Source organism: Vulpes vulpes, chromosome 5 (assembly GCF_048418805.1).
Source record: "Vulpes vulpes isolate BD-2025 chromosome 5, VulVul3, whole genome shotgun sequence".
Lineage (NCBI taxonomy): Eukaryota > Metazoa > Chordata > Mammalia > Carnivora > Canidae > Vulpes > Vulpes vulpes.
The window spans coordinates 102,962,430-102,983,252 of record NC_132784.1 but is presented as its reverse complement, the minus strand read 5'-3'; the positions used below and the strand labels follow the sequence as shown (position 1 = coordinate 102,983,252).

The 20,823-nt window shown below is 33.6% G+C and overlaps 1 protein-coding gene across 1 annotated transcript in view; it reads left to right on the top strand.

The window, feature by feature from the left end:
• USH2A (usherin) overlaps nt 1-20,823 on the top strand; it is a 684,230-nt gene that overhangs the window by 47,694 nt on the left and 615,713 nt on the right. Inside the window, exon 5 of the mRNA XM_025991680.2 lies at nt 19,279-19,342. Coding sequence (XP_025847465.2) covers nt 19,279-19,342 — 64 coding nt within the window. The remainder of the gene's footprint in view (nt 1-19,278; nt 19,343-20,823) is intronic.

The window sequence follows — 20,823 nt, the reverse complement described above, 5'->3', positions numbered from 1 at the left end:
CTTATTATAAATCATTTTCTTTCTCTCGCTTGCTCCTTTTTTTTTTAATCAAAAAATTAAGTCACTGTCCTCCATACTTTTGTCCATATCCAAGATGGTTTCATTCAGGAGAGGTAATTGTGCAGGAGATTACTGTGAGCTGAATTAAGGGTGCTCTCATGCAGTGCCCGGCCGGCTGTCTCTGCTTTGGAACAGACACTGCCTCAAACCCAAGCATATCAAATGAAGGCCTATAGGAGATCAAGATGTCTTTCCTCTCTTTCTCTGGTGGGGTTTAAGTTGTTTCCCTGTTTCTGTACCCAGGAAGCAACAACTTTTCAAATGAGGGTTGGCTTGCTACAGAGCTGTATTTTGTGTATATGTGTGTGTGGGGGGGGGGGGCGGGGGGGCAGGTAGTGTCTCACCTCTAACTACCATAACTTCCTAGAAAAATATGCTGCCTGACAGGATGAGCACTGGGTGTTATACTATATTTTGGCAAGTCGAACTCCAATAAAAAAATATGCAAAAAAATATGCTGTCAATGACACTTTCTCTTGCTACAGGACTTATCTTTGCCTCCTCTAGGAAATTAATCAATGACCACATGGATGCTTTTCACTGACCTCTGTATACATATTAATGGAATATGTATAACTATAACATAGGTATGCTAATGAGATAATTTGATTTGGTCTGGCTGATTTTTTAATATACAAATATAAACACCTTAGACCATCTCTATCAACCAATATCAGTCAGTTCCTTCTTCGAGTACTTTCTTCCAGCGTGGGTTTATTTAAATGCCTCCAGTTGGGCATAACATTTAGATGAGTTATGGCAGTAGGCATGTAATTATAAGTCTCTAATTTCACTGTGGTTATAAACTATAACAGACCCCCAAATTTTGGGTTTAAAAATATAAAATTGTGTGAATCAAACCTTTTCAGGGCGACTTCTGAACCATTTATCAACAGAGTTCTAATTTCCCTATATTATGTATTTAAAAGTATGAAGCACTTTCTTAGGAAAGTAATTGGATATTAAAGAATCAATAAAGATTTGTTGTTTATCTGTGAAAGTGAATACACAGGGAAGAAAAGAATAATCATCTAAAGCGAACTCCATTGTATATATAGACCACATCTTCTTTATCCATTCATCTTTCGATGGACACCGAGGCTCCTTCCACAGTTTGGCTATTGTGGACATTGCTGCTATAAACATTGAGGTGCAGGTGTCTTGGCTTTTCACTGCACCTGCATCTTTGGGGTAAATCCCCAGCAGTGCAATTGCTGGGACATAGGATAGCTCTATATTTAACTCTTTGAGGAACCTCTACACAGTTTTGCAGAGTGGCTGTACCAGATCACATTCCCACCAACAGTGCAAGAGGGTTCAAGGGGAGGCAGATGGGGGATGGGGTGACTGGTGACTGATGACTGGCACTGAGGGGGGCACTTGATGGGATGAGCACTGGGTGTGATACTATATGTTGGCAACTCGAACTCCAATAATATATATATGCAAAAAATAATAATAAAATAAAATCTAATTTATAGATAAAAAAATAAAGCTAACTCCAACTTCCTTTCCCTTCCATGTTTTCTACTGTGTATTGTGTTTTAAGTAACCTGCTTGATTTTTATTCTTTAGTTGAAATGCTACTTTTAACTTCTGCTGGCATCCCATAGGTAAACATGTGTAAGCTCAGCTAAGTGTAGAGGATAGGAGAGGAAAATATTGAAACATCGAACATTTTCCTTATAGTTGAGATTATGATAAAGTTTTTCTGGGGGACTTTTTTTTGGAGTTAGGTTAAAAAAGAAATAGAAGTGTATAGACATTGATTAAGACAGGCTAATGGAATGGAAAGGGAGTATAGAAACAAGGTACATATAGGTAAAGAGGAATTTGATTAAAGATTAAGGCAGTATTTCAGATTGTTCTAGAGAAGATATACAACAATAAATTAGGACAGTTGGCTAACAATGTTACAAAAATTAAATGATAAGTTCAGTATATGCCTTACAAACATATTAAGTAAATACTGCCATGAATTAAAATTTAAGAGTAAAGTATATAATCATGAAGTAGTAGAGGAAAATGACGGCAAATGTTTCTACAATCCTGGCATATTGAAGAGTTTTATTTGCATGATGCCATGACCAGAATCACGAAAGGAAAATATTGAAAACAACTGCCTAATAAATGGAATTTAAAATTCAAGCAATGCCTATTATTTTGTATTTAGTTTGGCAAGGAATAAAAAAGTGTTATTAGTGTGGAAAGAGTTTAGGATAATCTGGCAAACTATGAAAAGTAAAAATGTGAACACTGTTTCATACAAGAATTGTACTTCCAGGATATATCTCAAGAATATAAGTAGCGAAGGCCCTAAATATGTACTCAGAAGTGCTCACTGCAGAATTCAAGTAGCAAATAACTGGAATGAATTAAAAATTTCAAAAGGGAGTTGATTAAACAAATTTCCGGTTATACCTACAATGGGAAAGTATGCACAACTAAGAGAAAGGAAATATGTCTATTTGTAGAGACATGACAATAGAGTCATGATGTGTAATTACACGAGAAAGCAAGAGTGTGCGAGATAATACACTGTAAATTGAAAATGGGTCAAGAAACCAGAAATCTACACCAGACATTTAGTTATTTTACATACAAATTATTATTGCTGTAATAATTAGTGCCTAAGAAGCAAGGCATGAGATTTAGAATCAGATTTGGGTCTGAATCCCAGCTCTGCTTCTTAAAAGCCAAGTGACTTTGGCAAAGAATTTTACTTCCCAATCCAATTTCCTGATTTGTCTTCCTAATTTTTCTAATTTGTCGTGTGTGTACATAGTTTTCAAGGTACTTGTAAAACTTACAAATACTATTTACTTGGTTCATGTTAGGTACTGTATAAAATGTTACTGTCATAAATATTAAAGTTAATATTGTTAATTTAGGCATCAAGTTTACTGATTTTGTGAAACTTCAGTATTTTTAAATGATGTCATTAACAAGATTTAATTTTTTGGCTCAAAGTCAAAATTTTCCTGGGGTGAGGAGGGATAAAATGTTAAATTTAGAGTAATGATGTGCTAGATGTTTGAAAGTGCCATATTTTGTGTAGGTAAACCCCATGAAATGATTTCTTTTTCTCTTTAAATATTAGCCCTCTCTGATATGCTTCTTTGTTTCCTGCAAACCGTGTTCTACCTGCTGTTATTTTTCCTCACCCTGAAGAGCTTCCTTTTCCATTGTTCATAATTTAGTTGGAGGGAAATAAACTCAACTTTTGTGAAAATGTCTTTAATTTATCTCTGTTTTGAAGGATATTTTCACTAGATGTAGAATTCTTATTTTCTTCAACACTTTAAAGAATTTTGACTTACTGCCTTTTAGGCTTCATTTTTTTTCTGGTGAGAAATAAGCCATGATTCCTCTCAATGTTTCCTTGTATGTGGTATGTTGTTTTTCTCTTGCTGCTCCTAAGATTTTCTCTTTGATATTAACAGTTTCACTAAGTTGTGCTTATATGTAGTTTTTATTACATTTATCCCGGATGAGGTTTGATCAGACTCCTGAATGTGTAAAATAATGTTTTCATTACTTTTGAAAGTTCTTGATAATTACCTCTTAAACTTTTCTTTCCTTTTTTGCATCTTCTTTCTCCTTTTCCTTTTGGACTTCAAATACATTTATTTCAGAGCACTGGATATCATTCCATAGATCCAGAACATTTTTGTTTGTTTGTTTGTTTGTTTTTGTTTTCCCTACTCTTTAGTCTTGGTGTTTCTCTTTGCATACATCTGTTGCCCTGTCTTGAAATGCACTGATCATTTTCCCTTTTTATCTAGATTGCTGTTAAGCCTATGTAGAAAATTCTTCATTTTTATTATCATAATTTTCATTTCTAGCATTCCTATTTGGCTACATTTTTGTAGATGCTATCTCTCTGTGCAAGTTTCCTCCATCTAGTCATACATGTTGTCAGCCTCCACTTCACTAGATATTTTAGTATTTTTGTATTTTTGTCTTAGGTATTTTCAAATCCTTTTTTCATAATTCCAGTGTCTGGGCCATGGCTGCATCACCCCCCATTGATGGTTTTCTCTCTTAACAATCAATGGGCCACATTTTCTTCATGTGTCTGAAAATATTTTTGTTGTGTGCTAGACATTTTGCATATAGGGCTGGAAATACAGTGAAAAATATTTACCTTTAGAGAAAACAGCACTGCTGGTTTTCTCAGGTAGAGAGAGAAAGAGAGAGAGAGAGAGAAAATGCGTGTGTTGGAGGAAAATGAGTTGGGGAAGAACAGCATGAAACTGATTTAAAGTTGATCTGAATGTGGACTTTATTACAATTTCAATATTATGTCATCCACCACTGGTTTCAGGTGTTTGAGGATAGAATCAGGTTGGGTGCAGACTCACAGTTGTAGTTGGGCTCTTTGGAATTCTAAGCTGTCGATCCAGCCAAGTATGGCTCACTCTCTCACCTCTCGCTTTCTCTTAGGGAGACAAGCAGTCCTGGGTCTCATCTCTCCTGTGAAAATCTTGTTACTTTGTAGAATTTAATTGATTTAGATTTCTTTATACCCTCTACTTTCTAATGGGTTGAAACATGATTTCATAGCTTATTGGGCATATTTTGGTTGTTGGGTTGATAGCAAAGTGATGGTCCCTTGCAAATTTCTAGATCTTGATCCAAAGTTGAAGTCTAGCCATTATTGTAACATCTAATATGTGGCTCTTTTCTTTCTTTGTATAACTCTCCACTTTAACTCTGCTGTCTGCTAGGCTCTCTTAGCTAGGGCTGGTCTCTGGCTCTCTGGACAAAGAAGCTACCCATTACTTAGCATCTAGGATTGTTTGGGTGGGATTTAGGCATTGAATTTGTAGTTATCACTTTTAACTTTTTCTGCAGTTTTTTTGGCCTTTATGGGCCCTAACTTAACCTCTGGCTTTTTTACTTTTACATCTGTTTTCTTTGGTCTGCCTGAATTCTCTTCAATGAAATATGCCAGTATTTAAAGCTGAAAGATGTTGAGGATTCCTCACATTTTTGTTGTTGTTGTTACAAATGTAGCAGATTGCATTGCAGTAGTAGATGCAGAGATGCATCTCACTAGCAACCATGTGGCTTATACGGAGCAACATCCATACTTTCATGTCAGTGCCTTATAGAGCTTCCTTTGTCCAGAAGCAATCTTTTAATCACTTTGTATTTTATCATATAAACTTCTCGCATTTCCTTTTTCTGTCAGATATATGTTAGTATTTATCAGCTTGCACCCACTGCCCTGAACCCAGTAATCCTTCAACACATTGGGGATCTTTAATCAATTAACCTAAACAACTTTCCAGGGTCCCTCATTCCTTTGATCTTACTAAGTTTAAGTTTCATGGTCAAATATTAAAATCACTTCCTCACACACACACCTTAGCTCCTCTGCCTTTTTTCCCCTTATTTACTAGTGTTATTGTGGCAGTGCCACTGTAAATATACCTAATCAGAATGACTTGTCTCACCTAACATTTATGACCATAAACCTCATATGTACCCCTGATGCTGCCTTAGAATCATTCCATATTTCCTTTATCTATTTTGCCTGTCTTATGATAACTCTGTACACATTTTGTTCTTTCCTTAACTGTACTTCTTATTTTGACTCTTATCTGATTATTACCTTCTACTTCACTATGAAATTAAAATAAGTCATAAAAAACTTCTATAAATTCCACTGCTATATTTACTCAACTGTGTCATATAATCTAGATCTTATCAAGATAATTATCTCAACATTTCCAGATTATTCTTACATTTGCTACTATTTTGGAAATTTTCTAGTATTAATGGAATATTTTAAGGGCATACAGATATGTGTTTATTCTTCCATTAATTTTTTTTTCTTGACTCTCACTTCCTCCACCAGACACTGTTTTGTTTCTTTTCTTCTCTTTTTAAGTGAAACTCCAGATTTTGTGAATGACATCTGTCTTTAATTCTTTTCTAGTTCAAAAGTCAGGCTTTAGCTCACCACTATAAACTATACCTGTCAAATCTCTACTGACCTTCACATCATAAACTAATAGTTAATTTCACATCTTTATCCTGTTTGGCCCATCAACATCATTTCATGAGTTGAGATCACTCCTTCCTTGTTATATTTTCTTCACTCGGCATCTAAGACTGCATTATCTCCTGGCTTGCCTCTGAATTTCTAGTTGCTACTTCTCAGTTTAATTTCCTGCTTCTTCTTTATCCGATTGATTTCTTAATATTGGTATCCCAGGCCTCACACCTTGTCTCTCTTCCCAAGTCTATATATATATATATATATATATATATATATATATATATATATATATTCTCTTAAGCATTATCTCCAGATTTGTAGTTTTAAATACCATCTAAATGACTTGAATTCTAAATTGAAATCTACCTTCCCTCCTTCCCTCAGCTCTTTCCTAGGTTCTTGACTGCTACATCAGGCTATCTAAAATCTCCATTTAGATGCTTAATTTATATCTCAAATTTATTTTTCTTCTGAAACCGGACTTCTGAATTTTTAGATCTCTCATGTTGACCCACACATTGTTTCTTCCATAATCCTCCCTCTCTTAGGTAAGGACAATTTCATTTTTTCCCTAACTCAGAACAAAAGATTAGGGTCATCCTTGCCAATTCTTCTCACATTTGACATATGATGTGTCAGAAGAGTCTTGTTGTTACCTTCAAAATATGTCCAGATTTTGATTCCTTCTTATCACCTCCACTAGAATAATCCAAGTCCAGGACACAGTTACTGCTTTTGCCTAGATTATTGCAAAGTATTTTAACTGCTTCTACCTTGGCCCTCCACTTTATTCTCAGCACAGTAGCCAGGGTTGTTCTATTACACATGAGTCAGATCACATTACCTCTCTGTTTAAAATGCTCTGTTATTTCCCTACCTCCCCAGACTGAAAGCCACCATTTTTTAAAATGGCCTATAAGACCTACATGATCTGACTGCATTTACTTCTTTGGCTTTACTATTACTATCATTTCTTTAGTTTCCTTTGTCTTACCCAAACTGGCCTTGTTGGTGTTACTTAAATGTGTGAAGCACATTTCTGTCTTAGGGTTTTTGCAGTATTCACTATTCCTTTAGTCTGGAAGTCTTTACCTCCTGGTATCCACAGGGCTGACTCCCTCTCTTATTTGGGTCTGCTCACATATCACCTTCTGCATGAAATCTTCTCTACTACCCTGCTTAAAATTGCAAGTACCAGTTTCCCACTTTTGGCCCTCATTATACTGCTCTTTTATTCCCCCCATGCACTTACTACTTTAACATATTATATGAGTTACTTATTATTTTTATTGTGTATGTATAGTTTGTCCTCAAGAATGTAAATTCTGTGAAGACAGGGATTTTTTTTTGTTTACATTGTCCACTAATGTGAACATGGTAAGAGCCTAGAAGATTGCCTGTCACATGGTAGCATTCAATAAATATTTGCTGTTTGCTTAATAAATGAATGAAGTAGGAGGGTCTAATGGGTGGAATGTATGGGTACAGCTTAAGTTGTCTGTAAGTCTTATCTCTTTGGTAGTGTTCCAAAGGTGATATCTAATGAACTTGCTTTGTTTATTAGAATGGAAAATATTGCAAAGTAGTAGTTGAGCAGACACTGCAGTTAAAGGAGGAGTTCAAGGTATATCATAAAAAGAAATATTGGGGATAAAAGAACTTTATGTGTACATGGGTGCATATGTGAGGTGGGGAGGAGGAAGAGAGAAGAAGAAAAAGAGGGAAAGGTTAATGGAGGGAAGGAGATGAGAGAAGGGAGAGCATAGCGAGTAAGCTTAGGGGAATGATTATTTGAGATAGAAAGGGAATATCCAAGTAGAAATGACATAAGGTCATTTGAAACAGGAGAGTGGATTTGAGGATTGATTTAGGTTAATGATACAGAGGTAAGAATATTCCTTATAGAGGTTATTTTTGAAGTTCTAGAAGCAGACAAAATTCTTGAAGGAGAGAAATGTAAAAAAAAAAAAGGAGAGCTACAGATAGAAGGTTGGAGGATGGGGATAAATAAGAGAGGCATCTGAGGAGTTCAGATGTAGTCTATAAGGGTTATGATATTAGAAGACAAGTGACGAACATTTCAAGGTATTCTTCAATAATATTAAACAGCAAAATATTAAGGAGAAGAAGTTTTAAAACTGAATATCACACCTATGGTGGCTATCAAGAGGGTACTTTTGGTCTAGGGATTGAGAAAAAGGGAATGTAGATCATTTATAATGAAACTGAATGATAAGGAAAAGGAGGCTTCGAATGTTGATATTGGAGAAAGCTGGTTCTGAAGAGAAGGAAAGTGGATGAAATGAGCATAGCATAAGCTTCTGTTTTCTGGTGGTTGTTTACTACTTTTGAATATTTTATGGCCATTTGTTGATTCTTCAGAATGACAACTTCCTTTTTACTGATTTAAATAATGATTCTGGAGGTAAATTTTCAAATTTTCTTAATTCAAGAAATTTTATAATAGTACATGTATTGTACATTTGTATGATAATGCCTGTATTAGTTGTATATGACTGTACGTTGAATGCTTGTGTTTTTTTTTTTGTTGTTGTTATTTTTGTTTGCAGTAATAGTTTCGTTTGGAGCTTTATTTCCCTCTTATGGTTCCAAAACAATGGAAATATAGATAAGACTATATTATCCTTTGCTGTTGATGCCTAAAAACAACATTAACAATAACACCAAAACCAGAAAACACATTCTAGTTTTTTGGCATGAGGCCCATACCATTTTGAGAATTAAAAAAAAAAGGTAAATAAATAAATGAGCAAGCTATTTTGATGCTCTATTCTAGAACCACCATATTTTGAAGTTCTAGATTTTTATGATTTGTTTTAGAATATAATGTTTTCTTATCTCTTCAGTGTCACACTGAAGTAAATGGAGATCACATAATTAACCTGATCCCTTCATGCATGCCTTTGTTTTCCATTTGAATTCTTTTTTTAAAAATTTTTTATTATTATTTTTAATTTTTTTTCAATTTGAATTCTTGATAGAAATGATGAAAGGTCATTATCTAAGTATTTGTTGAAAGGACACAGATTTGTTTTCATTCTAAAACACTGAGAGTTTGTGTTTTTTTTTTTTTTTACATATGTGAGTCTATTGATAGTGTCAAAATGCTTAGTCTTTAAGTCCTGTTATTTTCAAAAATGAAGATTCTTATGATATCATACTAGATATTATTTCTAAAAAAAAAATCCAGTAGTTATCTTTAATTCTTTTAATGTGTGGTAGATATCTCTATTTAAAGCCATCTATGCCTATTCTTCTTCTTCTAGTTCTAATTCTAAAACTTTTGCTTCACAAGGGACAGATCCAGTCTCTATAACTTAACCTGTTGTTACTACCATTTATCTGGCTTTAGCATTTATAGTAGCATCTAACTTTCTAAAATAACTTAGAAATATCCAACTTTCTTTACATCAGTGATTTTTCCAGGCAATGGACATTTATAACATTGAGATTTCAAAATGTATTTAAACAATTTTTAAAGATTCTTAAAGATCTCATTTCCTATTCTGTATTTACATTTATCATTCTCATGTATGTTTTTATGCTTTTATATAAGGTTGATTCTAATAAAATTGACATTTTTGTATCTTAAAAATGTCTAGATATTAACTATTTCAAATGGTTCAACCTAATATGCATTTAAGTATCTTTAAGTAATATAATATTGGCTAATATCTTCATTTTGTTAAAATGAATGACTTAGTATATTTTCAACTTGATTTTTGCACAAAAATTGTTTCTAGGAATTACTTGAGGTCGGTTTATTTATTTTAGTTTCATTATTTATATCCTATTTTATGAATAAAAGCCTGTATTATTTATTCCCAAGGCAACAGGTTTTATCTCTTTTTATAATTTATAAAATTGTGTAATTTTCTCCTTGTACACATTTGTTTTATTTTTTTCCTTTCTAATCTGGAAAATTTATTTTTCTTGCTTAATTGCCTTGGCTAGTATGTCCAGAACAATGTTGAATACAAGTGGCAAAAGAAAACTCTGTGTCTTGTTCCGGAGTGTAGAGGGGAAACATCTAGTTTTTCACCATTAAAACCATTAAATGTAATATTAGCTATAGCTTTTATTTTTTTTTATTTTATTTTTTTTTTTTAGCTATAGCTTTTAATAAATGCTCTTTACTAGATGAGGAAGTTTCCTTCTTTCACAGTTTCTTTTTTTAAGATTATTTATTTATTTATTTATTTATTTATTTATTTATTTATGATAGACATAGATAGATAGAGAGAGAGAGAGAGAGAGAGGCAGAGACACAGAAGGAGGGAGAAGCAGGCTCCAGGCCGGGAGCCTGACGTGGGACTCGATCCCGGGACTCCAGGATCATGCCCTGGGCCAAAGGCAGGCGCTAAACCGTTGAGCCACCCAGGGATCCCCAATTTGTTTTTATAATGAAATAGTATTGTTGTAGAGATTATTTAAATACATTGATATTGATAAATATAATGAAATAGTATTGGAATTTGGTAAATGCCTTTCCTGCATCTATGGAGATGATCAGTTGTTTTTTTATCCTTTATTCTATCAATATTGTGCATTATTTAATATTCAGACATTAAACTAGATTTATATCTCTGGTATAAATCTCACTTGCTTATGGTATATAATCTTTTTATTTGCTGGATTTGGTTTACTAGAATTCTATTGTAGATTTTGCCTCTATGTTCATAAAACATATTGATTTGTAACTTTCTTTTCTTGTGATGTCGTTTTTGGTTTTGGTATCAGAATAAGATGACATTATAGAGTCAGCTCATTCTGTGAACGATTTTAGAAGTATTTCTTCATCTTCTCTTTTTCGGAACAGGTTGTGAGGGATTAGTGCTATTCCTTCTTTAAATGTTTAGAAGAATTCACTATTGAGGGCATCAGATCCTGGGTTTTCTTTGTGGATAATTTTTTAATTACTTATTTATTTTCTTTGCTTATTAACACTCTATTCAGATTGCCAATTTCTTCTTGAGTCAGTTTCAGTAGTTTTTACTTTTCTAGGAATTTGTTTATCTAGGTTATCTAATTGTTAGCATACATTTGTTTATAGGATTACCTACAAACCAATTACCTTTTCATGTCTGTGAGGTCGGTTGTAATGTTCCTTCTTTCTTTCTTGATTTTAGTAATCAGACTCTTCTCTCCATTTTATTCTTGGTCAGTCTAGCTAAATGTTTGTCAGATTTGCTAATCATTTCAAAGAATAAACTTTTGATTTTGTTGGCTTTTCCTATTGTTTTTCTATTTTCTATTTCTCTTATATCTACTCTAATCTTTGTAATCTTTCTGCTTGCTTTGGTTGGAGTTTTCTCTTTTTTTCTAGTTTCTTAAGGCTGAATATTAGGTCTTTGATATGATTGAGTTCTTCTTTAATATAGATATTTACAGCTGTATTTCACTGTAAGCATCACTTTATCTGAAACTCATGAAGTGTGATATGTCATATGTTTATTTTCATTTGTCTTAAAGTATTTTCTAGTTTTTTCTGTGTGATTTATTCTTTGATCCATTGGTTATTGAGAATGTGTTTGGTTATAGTTTATGTGGTATGTCTTTCTTCTATCTTCTAACTTTCAACCCATTTGTTTCTTCAAGTTTGTCTCTCATAGAATGCGTATAGTTGGATCATAATTGTGTTTTTGTCCCTATTCTCCCAATATCTACTTACCTGGGGGATGTTTACACCATTTACATTTAATGTAATTATTGATAAGGTAGTTGAGATATTTGTTTTCTATATGGCTTTTTGTTCCTCTATTTCTCCATTACTGCCTTTTTTGTGTCTGTATTTTTGACAGTAGTATTTTAACCCCCTTGTCATTTCTTTTACTGTATTCATTATCTTGTTGGTAGTTTCCCACGGTATTACACTTAACATCTTATAACAGTCTAGTTCTAATAATACTAACTTAATTTCAACAGTATACAAAAACTTTGTACCTATTTAGTTTTGTTTCCCTCCCCCTTTGCATTGTCATTCAAATTGTGGTATTAGATGCCCCTTAACACAGATTTATTTGTTTTTGTTTGTTTATTTTAAAAGAGAGAAAGCATAAGCAGAGAGACAAAAGGAGAGGGAGAGAGAGACTCTTAGCAGGCTTTACTCTTAGCACAGAGCCTGATGTAGGGCTCCATCTCAAGATCCTGAGACCATGACCTGAGCTGAAATCAAGAGTTAGACACTTAACTGACTGAGCTGCCCAGGTGCCCCAACACAGATTTATAATTATTATTTTATGCAGTTTTTATTAAATCAAGAAAAAAAATAATTATGAAAAAATGCACTTATCTTCTCTTTTATATTTATCTTTGTAGTTACTGTAAAAGGACTCTTTATTGGGACTCCTGAGTAGTCAATGGTTGAGTGTCTGCCTTCAGCTCAGGGAGTGATCCTGGAGCCCTGGGATCAAGTCCCACATTTGGGTTCCTTGCATGGAGCCTGCTTCCCCTATCTCTGTCTCTCTCTTCCTCTCTCTGTGTTTTTCATGAATGAATGAATGAATGAATGAATGAATGAATGAATGAATGAATAAAATATTTATTTAAAAAAGAGATTCTTCATTTCTTCAGGTGCATTAGAGTTACTGTCTAGTGTCCTTTTATTTCAGCATAAAAGCTTACTTTAGTAGTTTTTTATGAAGCAGGTCTACTAGTCACAATTCTCTCCTTTTTTTTTTTTTTTTTTTTTTAACCTGGGGATGTCTTAATATGTCCTTCATTTTTAAAGAATAGGTTTACTGGAAAGAAAATATTTAGTTGACAATAATGGTTTCTTTTAGTGTTTTAAATCGGTCATCTCACTGCCTTTTAGCCTCCAATGGTTTCTGATTAAAAATATGTTGTTAATCTTGGGGCACTTAGGTGGCTCGGTTGGTTTAAGCTTGGACTCTTGATTTCACCTCAGGTCATGATCTCAGGGTCATGGGATAGAGCCTTGTGTTTGTCTCGGTGTTCAGCAAGGAGTCTGCTTCTCTCCTTATTTCTCTCCCTCTTCTTCTTCCCCTACTCCCATGTGTTTTCTCTCTCTCAAATAAAATAAATAAATATTAAAAAATATGTTGTTAATCTTACTAAATATACTTTGTATCAGAGGAGTCATTTCTCTTTTGCTGTTTTCATGACTTTCTCTGTTTTCCAACAGTTTGATAATGTTATATCTGATGTGGATCTCTTTGAATTTATCCATTTTCAGAGTTTCTCAAATGTGTAGATTAATGGTATTCATTACATATGGGAAGGTTAAGTAATTATTTTAAAATCTTTTCCTCCTTTTTCTATCTCTTCTTTTGGGATTCCTATTATTCTTATGTTAGTACACTTGAAGGTGTCCCACAGATCTCTGAGTCTCTGTTTATTTTTCTGCATTTTATTTTTCCCTTTCTCAGACTAGATAACCTCAGTCGACCTATCTTTATGTTCATAATTTTTTCTTCTCCTTCTTTGTTTCTGCTGGTGAATTCCTCTAGTGAATTTTTATTTTTCTCCCTACTCATATTCTCTATTTGCTGAAGCATCATTCTCATAATTTCGTTTAGTTCTTTGAACATACTTTAGATAGTTGATTTAAAGTCTTTGTCTAGTAAGTTTACTTTCTGGGGTTACAGTTGGCCATGTTTCTGTGGTTACTCCTCCCCACCCCCAACTGTGTTCAACCTATCAATTATAGTCTATTTTTGTTGTTGTTTTAGCATGTGTCACTTGTTTTTTGTTGTTGTTAAAAACTGGACATTTTAAATAAAATAGCAAATCTGGAAATCAGTCTTCCATTTTCTAGGTTTATTGTTGTTTCTATTTGTTGTTGCTTGCTTTTTGGTGACTTTCCTGAATGAATTACATAAAGTCTGTATTAGTGTCATATGTGGCATTGAAATACCTGTTCAATTAGCTTGTGTTCAGCTAAGTGATTGAAAAGAGAATTTCTTAAATTCCTAAAATGAGTAAATTTTTCAGTCTTTGCTAAAAGCTTCATATTTGTTTGGTAGTGTGCCTCCAATATGTAAGGGGGTCAGCTGTCTTCTTTAGTCACCACTTCCTACTTGTGCAGAACTAGAAGGCCAAGGAGAGCCTTCTCAGGTCTCACTTGGGTGTTCACATAGCTGTTTGAATGTACATGGGCTTCTAGATTTCCAGTAATATTTCAAAGCTTTGCAAAGCCCCCAATGGATATGTCATACTTCAGCTTTTCTATTTAACTTTTTTGATTTGTTTGTTGTTTCCCCAACTATTATCACTGCCTCAGGCAACTGCAATGTTAAGCAGTTGCCACTGATTATTTCCAACAAACATCCCCAGAGAAAAGACTGTCGCAGGATAAGCTCTGAGTCTGTTCAAATTTTGCTCATGGGGTTTTCTAAGATACAGCCAAACAGATTAAATGGTGACAATTTTCTGAGGTTGAGGCTTTGTAAGAACTCCAGTGTCATTCTAATATCTTCACTGGCTGCTAGGCTGCTGCTTTTCACTGTGATAATAGGCGTTCATTTCCAAGGTTACCATTGAGTGGCAGAGACAAGGATGGGAATAGAGTTAAAACACCACAAAGACATGCTATTCTTACTGATATTCAGACATTAAAAAAAAGATATTCCCTGAATTTTTTTTGAAGATTTTATTTACTTATTCATGAGGAAGAGAAAGAGAGAGAGAGAGAGAGAGAGAGAGAAAGAGAGAGAGAGAGAGGCAGAGACACAGGTAGAGGGAGAAGCAGGCTCCACACAGAGAGCCCAACATGGGACCCAATCCTGGATCTCCAGGATCACACCCCGGGCTGAAGGTGGCACTAAACCACCGACCTGCCTGGGCTGTCCTACTCCCTGAATTGTTGAAAAACTTCATTTAACTTATAGATTTCCAGAGAAGTTGATTTGACACTCTTTGCTAGTGTTTTTATTGCTTTTATGGCAGAGAGAATTGTCAGTTTTCCTTATTCTGCCATTTCTAATGACATCTTTCAGTGATTTCTTTCATCATTATCTTGCATTTTTTCCTATAAACACTGCATGTTTCATCTGATTTATAATTAATATTTTGTGGGTAATATAAATGGTACTTTAAAATTTTATTTTCAGTGTTTCAGCACTAGTATATAAGAATTGAATTGATTTTTATATGTTTAACTTGTATAATATAAAATTTCTAAATTTTCTTATTACTTCAAATAGCTTTTATGAAAAAAAAAAACAACAAAAAAAAAAACAAATAGCTTTTATGTAGATTCACTGGGATTTTTTAAGTATACACTACTGTTACACACAAGTAGAGGAAGTTTATATTTCTTCCTTTCCCATTCATGTGACATTTATTTATTTAGGCTATTTGAAAACCTGTATTTACCCTGATTTGTGTATTATATTATTTACTCACAGTTTACCCATTTAACTAATTTTGCTGTGCCACCTATTGTATTGTGGATATGCTACATTTTTCAGTCATCATCTCTTTCTGAATAGGAAACTATGAGATATTTTGGTATGAGTCATATCTATTTCCTTGATCCATTTATATTATTTAAACCTATTTTTGCCATATTTTCAAAGAAGAATCATTTTATGAAATATTTATTCCAATGAATATCTAATGTTAAAGAACTGGCCACTAGCAAAGAAATGAGTAAAATCTATTTTTATGACAGTATTCTTGAAATATTTTATGATATTTTCCCCAGAAATCAAAATCATAGTTCTCTTACATGGAATGGATGATTTCTAACTGTAGGTCTTTAGAGAACTTTTTCTAACGTTTTGTTTGGAAAATTTCTTCAAATATGAATTCTGCAGTAGAGAATGTGATTGTTCTATATTCAGACTCCAAAATTTAAAACTAAAATGGTTTTTAAAGGTCATAAAACACAGCCCCTTTATTTTACAGGTGATAAAATATGTTTCATTATCCCTCTGCAGCAGAGCTCCCTTTAACTATTATTAAAATATAGGAAGTGAATTCTAATTTATCATCAAAGAAATGTACATCTCCACTTCTACACCTTGGCCTGACTACCATCATCTGTCACTTGGATTGCTACAATAGCTTAACTGGTCTCACTACTTCTACTGTTTTCCCCTACATTCTATTCTTAACACTTTAAAATAAACCTGAGATCATGTCACACCTCTACTCTAAACCCTCCAGTGACTTTCTATTTCATTCAGAATAAAAATAAAAGTCTTCACAGTAGTTTTGCAAGGTTTTTAATGATTTGAACCCCATTACACCCAGCCAGTTACTTGTCTGACCTAATCTTCCAATAGCCTCCCCTCTTTATTCGGCTCCAGGAAGCTAGCTCCTTGCAGTTCCTTTCACATACCAAGCATATTGCCTTAAGGGTCTGCTCATTGACTCCTCTCTGGAATATTTTGCCCCTAGATATATGCATGATTCATTCCTTTTCCCCTTCAATACCACATTCTCAATGAGGCCTGTTTGGAACATACTATCCAAATTAAAAATCCAGCCTGTGCTTTCCAAACTGGTCTAATTTTCCCAATTTTTCATATCATTTATCATATGTTCTAGTTTACTACATAAATTGCTCACTTACTATGTTCATCTAGATGCTTGAATGCAAGCTCCATAAAATGAAGTTTTTTGTTTGTGCCTATTTTGTTAACTGATATATCTTTGGAATCCATGAAAGTGCTTAGCACATTATAGGCTCTCAATTAGTACTTGTTGAATGAATTAATGTATAAAAGAATAAAACAACATTGACACACTAAAGCTATGATTCTGGTTTTGACAAAATCAAAGCATTCATCATTTTTTCTTTCATTTGTATTAGGCCTTTCAAAATCTCAAATGATTATCTCTTATTTTTTATGATCTGTGTTTTCTGGGTTATTTGAGATAAAGCACTTACTAGTGGGGCACTTTAAATTCAGGGTGTAGACTTAGAACATGGGTTATAAAGGATGCTAGGGAGTTAAGAGATAGGGATTGGATGTGAATACATGAAGGTAAAGAAACAAGAGGTAGATCCAGCTTACTTCATTTAGAAAGACAAGAAAATTTATACCTCAGAAAGAAAATTTTTACCAAGAGTAATTTCGTGTTTGTCTTTCCTACTCTCCAGACAAAAAAGTACAAAAGCACACAATGACTTAACTGTATTCATGCCTGTTCTTCCCATCTTTCCTCCTATGTCCAAGGAAGGCATATCCTTCCTTATGCTATTTCCTACTTTGCTTAGCTTTAGATCTTAGAGGTCAATTTATCAAGTTTTCTGGATGGCCAATTCACCAATGGAATTTTGTAATGTTTTTAAATTTCTTTTAAAATTTAATTTTTTTAATTATACATTTTAAAGCAAACTGTGTTGAAAATTTAAAAACTTCTACAAAGTTTTATAGTATTTTTTGTTTTGTCTTCATAACACTATTTCAAGAAATAATTAGTTTGCACTTGTTTCAGCTACCTGTTTCTGGACAGATAGGATAGGGCAACTCCCCTTACAGAAAAGTCAGAGGATGAGGCTGCATAGTCCACCTTTTTTCCTGTGGACTTCAGGATGTAGTGTAAATGAAAGCCTGAGACAGAGGAGTGGAAGGGAAAAGCCCTTAGATATATTTTTCTTAAAGTATATTGATTGAAAATGTATATATATATATATATATATATATATATATATATATACACACACACACACACACATATATAAATATATATACAAATAAATATAATATATATAAATAAATATATATATAAATGTGTATATATATATACACACACATGCACACACACATTTACACAGACACACTTTTTATGCCAAGTGTCACCCTCTTTGCTCATTTATCTCCTCTTGCTTCTGAGATCAACATCTCAGACTATTCAGTGTGCTAATTCTACTCCGCATCTTTTATTCATCAGATATATCCTAACTCTGCCCTAGTTTCTTCTATGTCACCACCAAGGAGGTACAGCGAAGACAGATCAAATATTCTTTAAAACTGTATTATCAAGACAAAATAAAAAAGGTATAGTTTAACAACAAACACATTTGAGGAAATGGTCATTTGGTAAGTTGGCCATTGATCTAAATTTAATTTTAAAACCACTTAATTATTGAATTGGTACCATAAGGTACATCACATCCCCTTTTGTGTTCTCATGATCAAACTCTAGCTAGAATTTGTCATTTTAATCAAGTTTTTCTCATTATTACAAGCACAAGAAAAAAACTTAGAGGTGGTAATTTTCTTAGTTTTTTCTGTTGCCACTCTTGTAGGCTTATCAGTTATTAAATCCGAAATAAATATTTGCTAATTGAATCAATAAAATAATATTAAGTGGTTTAAGACTGACATCTACCTCCACCTTGAAAGTTCACCTAATTCAATGCAGAATGGGTTTTGAATCGGCTTGTCTTAGAAGAATTCTCAGGAGATAATGGAATTTGAGACTGAGCTAGAATGCCATTGATATATGTGAATAACTCAGAATTTATGAGTAGGAGGTTTTCAATTTATCCTCATTTACTGGAGATTTTCTAGACCAGGCATTAATCTAAGTTTGGAGATGACCCAAAGTGATACTCTGGAGCTTAGAGACAGAACAGGGGGATGATAGGACAGGTGGGGAGTCTTCCTCTTGGCAATGCAAATGCTCTGGAAATTGCAGTCGAAAGTAGATGACAATCAAATTTAGCACTGATAACATGATAGATTTATAGGTTTATAAACTAGGGAGAAATTTGATTTGGAGAGTTATGGAATGAATAAGTCACAGGGATGAAAAGTACAGCATAGGGAATAGAATCAATGGTATTATAATACATTTTATAGTGACAGATGGGAGCTACACTTGTGGTGAACATTGTATAACAAATAGAGTTGGTGAATTATTATGTTGTACCCCAGGAACTAATTTAACATTGTGCAGGGTTTAACTATACCCCAATTAAAAGAAATAGTAAAAAAAAATATTTGACCCACAAATTAGGCCAGTAAGTAGACTGGGCAGATATTCACTTTGACTTATCTGCAATTTCTATAGAGATAACTATGACTATTAATTATCGTATGGAATTAGCAAAATATATATATTCATCTGTAGGAATTTGATATTTGTCTGTAGGGCTATGATATAAGTTGAGATTTTATAGGTTTAAAGGAATGTCACTTGAATGTTTGTCAGACACCACGTGGAAAACTATGACTTTTTATATTATGTATTTTGTATGTACTCTGCAGGATTAGAGCAGTTTGTTGGAAGAATGCAAGATTTTCGATTATATCAAGTGGCGCTCACAAACAGGTAAGTGAATGTGGTGTTTTAAAGCTCGACAGGTGTAAGAATAATTCCTGAATTTAATTATATAAGAGTTGCAAAAGATTATTTTTCATTTTTACAGCATTTCACAAATGTCACCTAATTAATGTTTACAGTGTTTACGTTGGCTTAGTCTATGGTTGTTATTCATTAGTGCTATTCTGTTGGGTAATCCCTTATAATATGAAATTGATCAACTTCTTTACAAAGGATTTTTTTCTAAGGCCACTAGATTTTTGAACAAGTTGTATTACAGAATTTGGGATACATTGATTTAAATGTTCTGTATGAAGTAGTTTATGATATGTAAGAAACTGCTATATCTGCCTTTCAAAATTGCTTTGTTGAATTTATAAGTGCTAGAGAATTTAGAACAATGAAAATGATTATTTTGATATGTGGGAAAGTCTCAAGAGACTGAGCTATTAGAGGTGGAGACAAGAATGAATAATCTGAAGTATTGTTATATATTTTTCTATTTCCAGTGAACACAAATTATATAGACTTGGACTAGGGTTAAGCAAGTATTTCCTCATCTTGAGAATAGGTGGAAAATCTTTATTAGGAATTCTCAAAGACATGTAGATTTTCATTCTGTTCAGAAAAGTTCAAGTGAAATTCTGCTCAGATGTCCTCTGAAGTTTCTTTCCCAAGTAAAGTGATTTTTTTAGATTTTTTAAAAGATTTTTATTTATTCATGAGAGAGAGAGAGAGAGGCAGAGACACTGCAGAGGGAGAAGCAGGCTCCATGCACAGAGCCTGACTTGGGACTTGATCCTGGAGACCCTGGGCGGAAGGCAAGCGCTAAACCACTAAGCCACCCGGGCTGCCCAAGTAATGATTTGTATTTTTTTTTTCAAGTGATGATTTTAAAAAAAAAAATATTGTACTTATTTATTCATGAGAGACACACAGAGAGAGGCAGAGACATAGGCAGAAGGAGAAGCAGGTTCCCTGAGGGGAGCCTGATGTGGGACTCGATCCCAGGACCTGGGGATCACACCCTGAACCGCTGAGTCACTGAGGTGTCCCCCAAATAATGATTTGATGGTATAATAGTATATTGTTGTATGTATGAGTTGATGTTGTTTACTTCTACTAAGGATCAAAAATAATGATGTTTACTCATATTTCTTAAAGGAAAATGTAAATTAGTGTGGTGAATTTCCAAATGACGGAAGTAACTCTTATCAATTTGAGAAGTGTTGCTCCTCAACATTCTTATAAACATTCTTTTTATAATATAAAAAGAAATATAAAAATTATTTTAACATAAACATTCTTTACTAGTCTATATAATCAAGAGATATCTGAACAAAGGGTGCTGTACCGCTGGGACACATAATTAGATTTGATGCCAATAGTCTCAACTATCCTTTTTAAAAAAATTTTTTATTGTAATTCAATTTGCCAACATATAGCATAACACCCAGTGCTCATCCCACCAAGTGCTCCCCTCAGTGCCC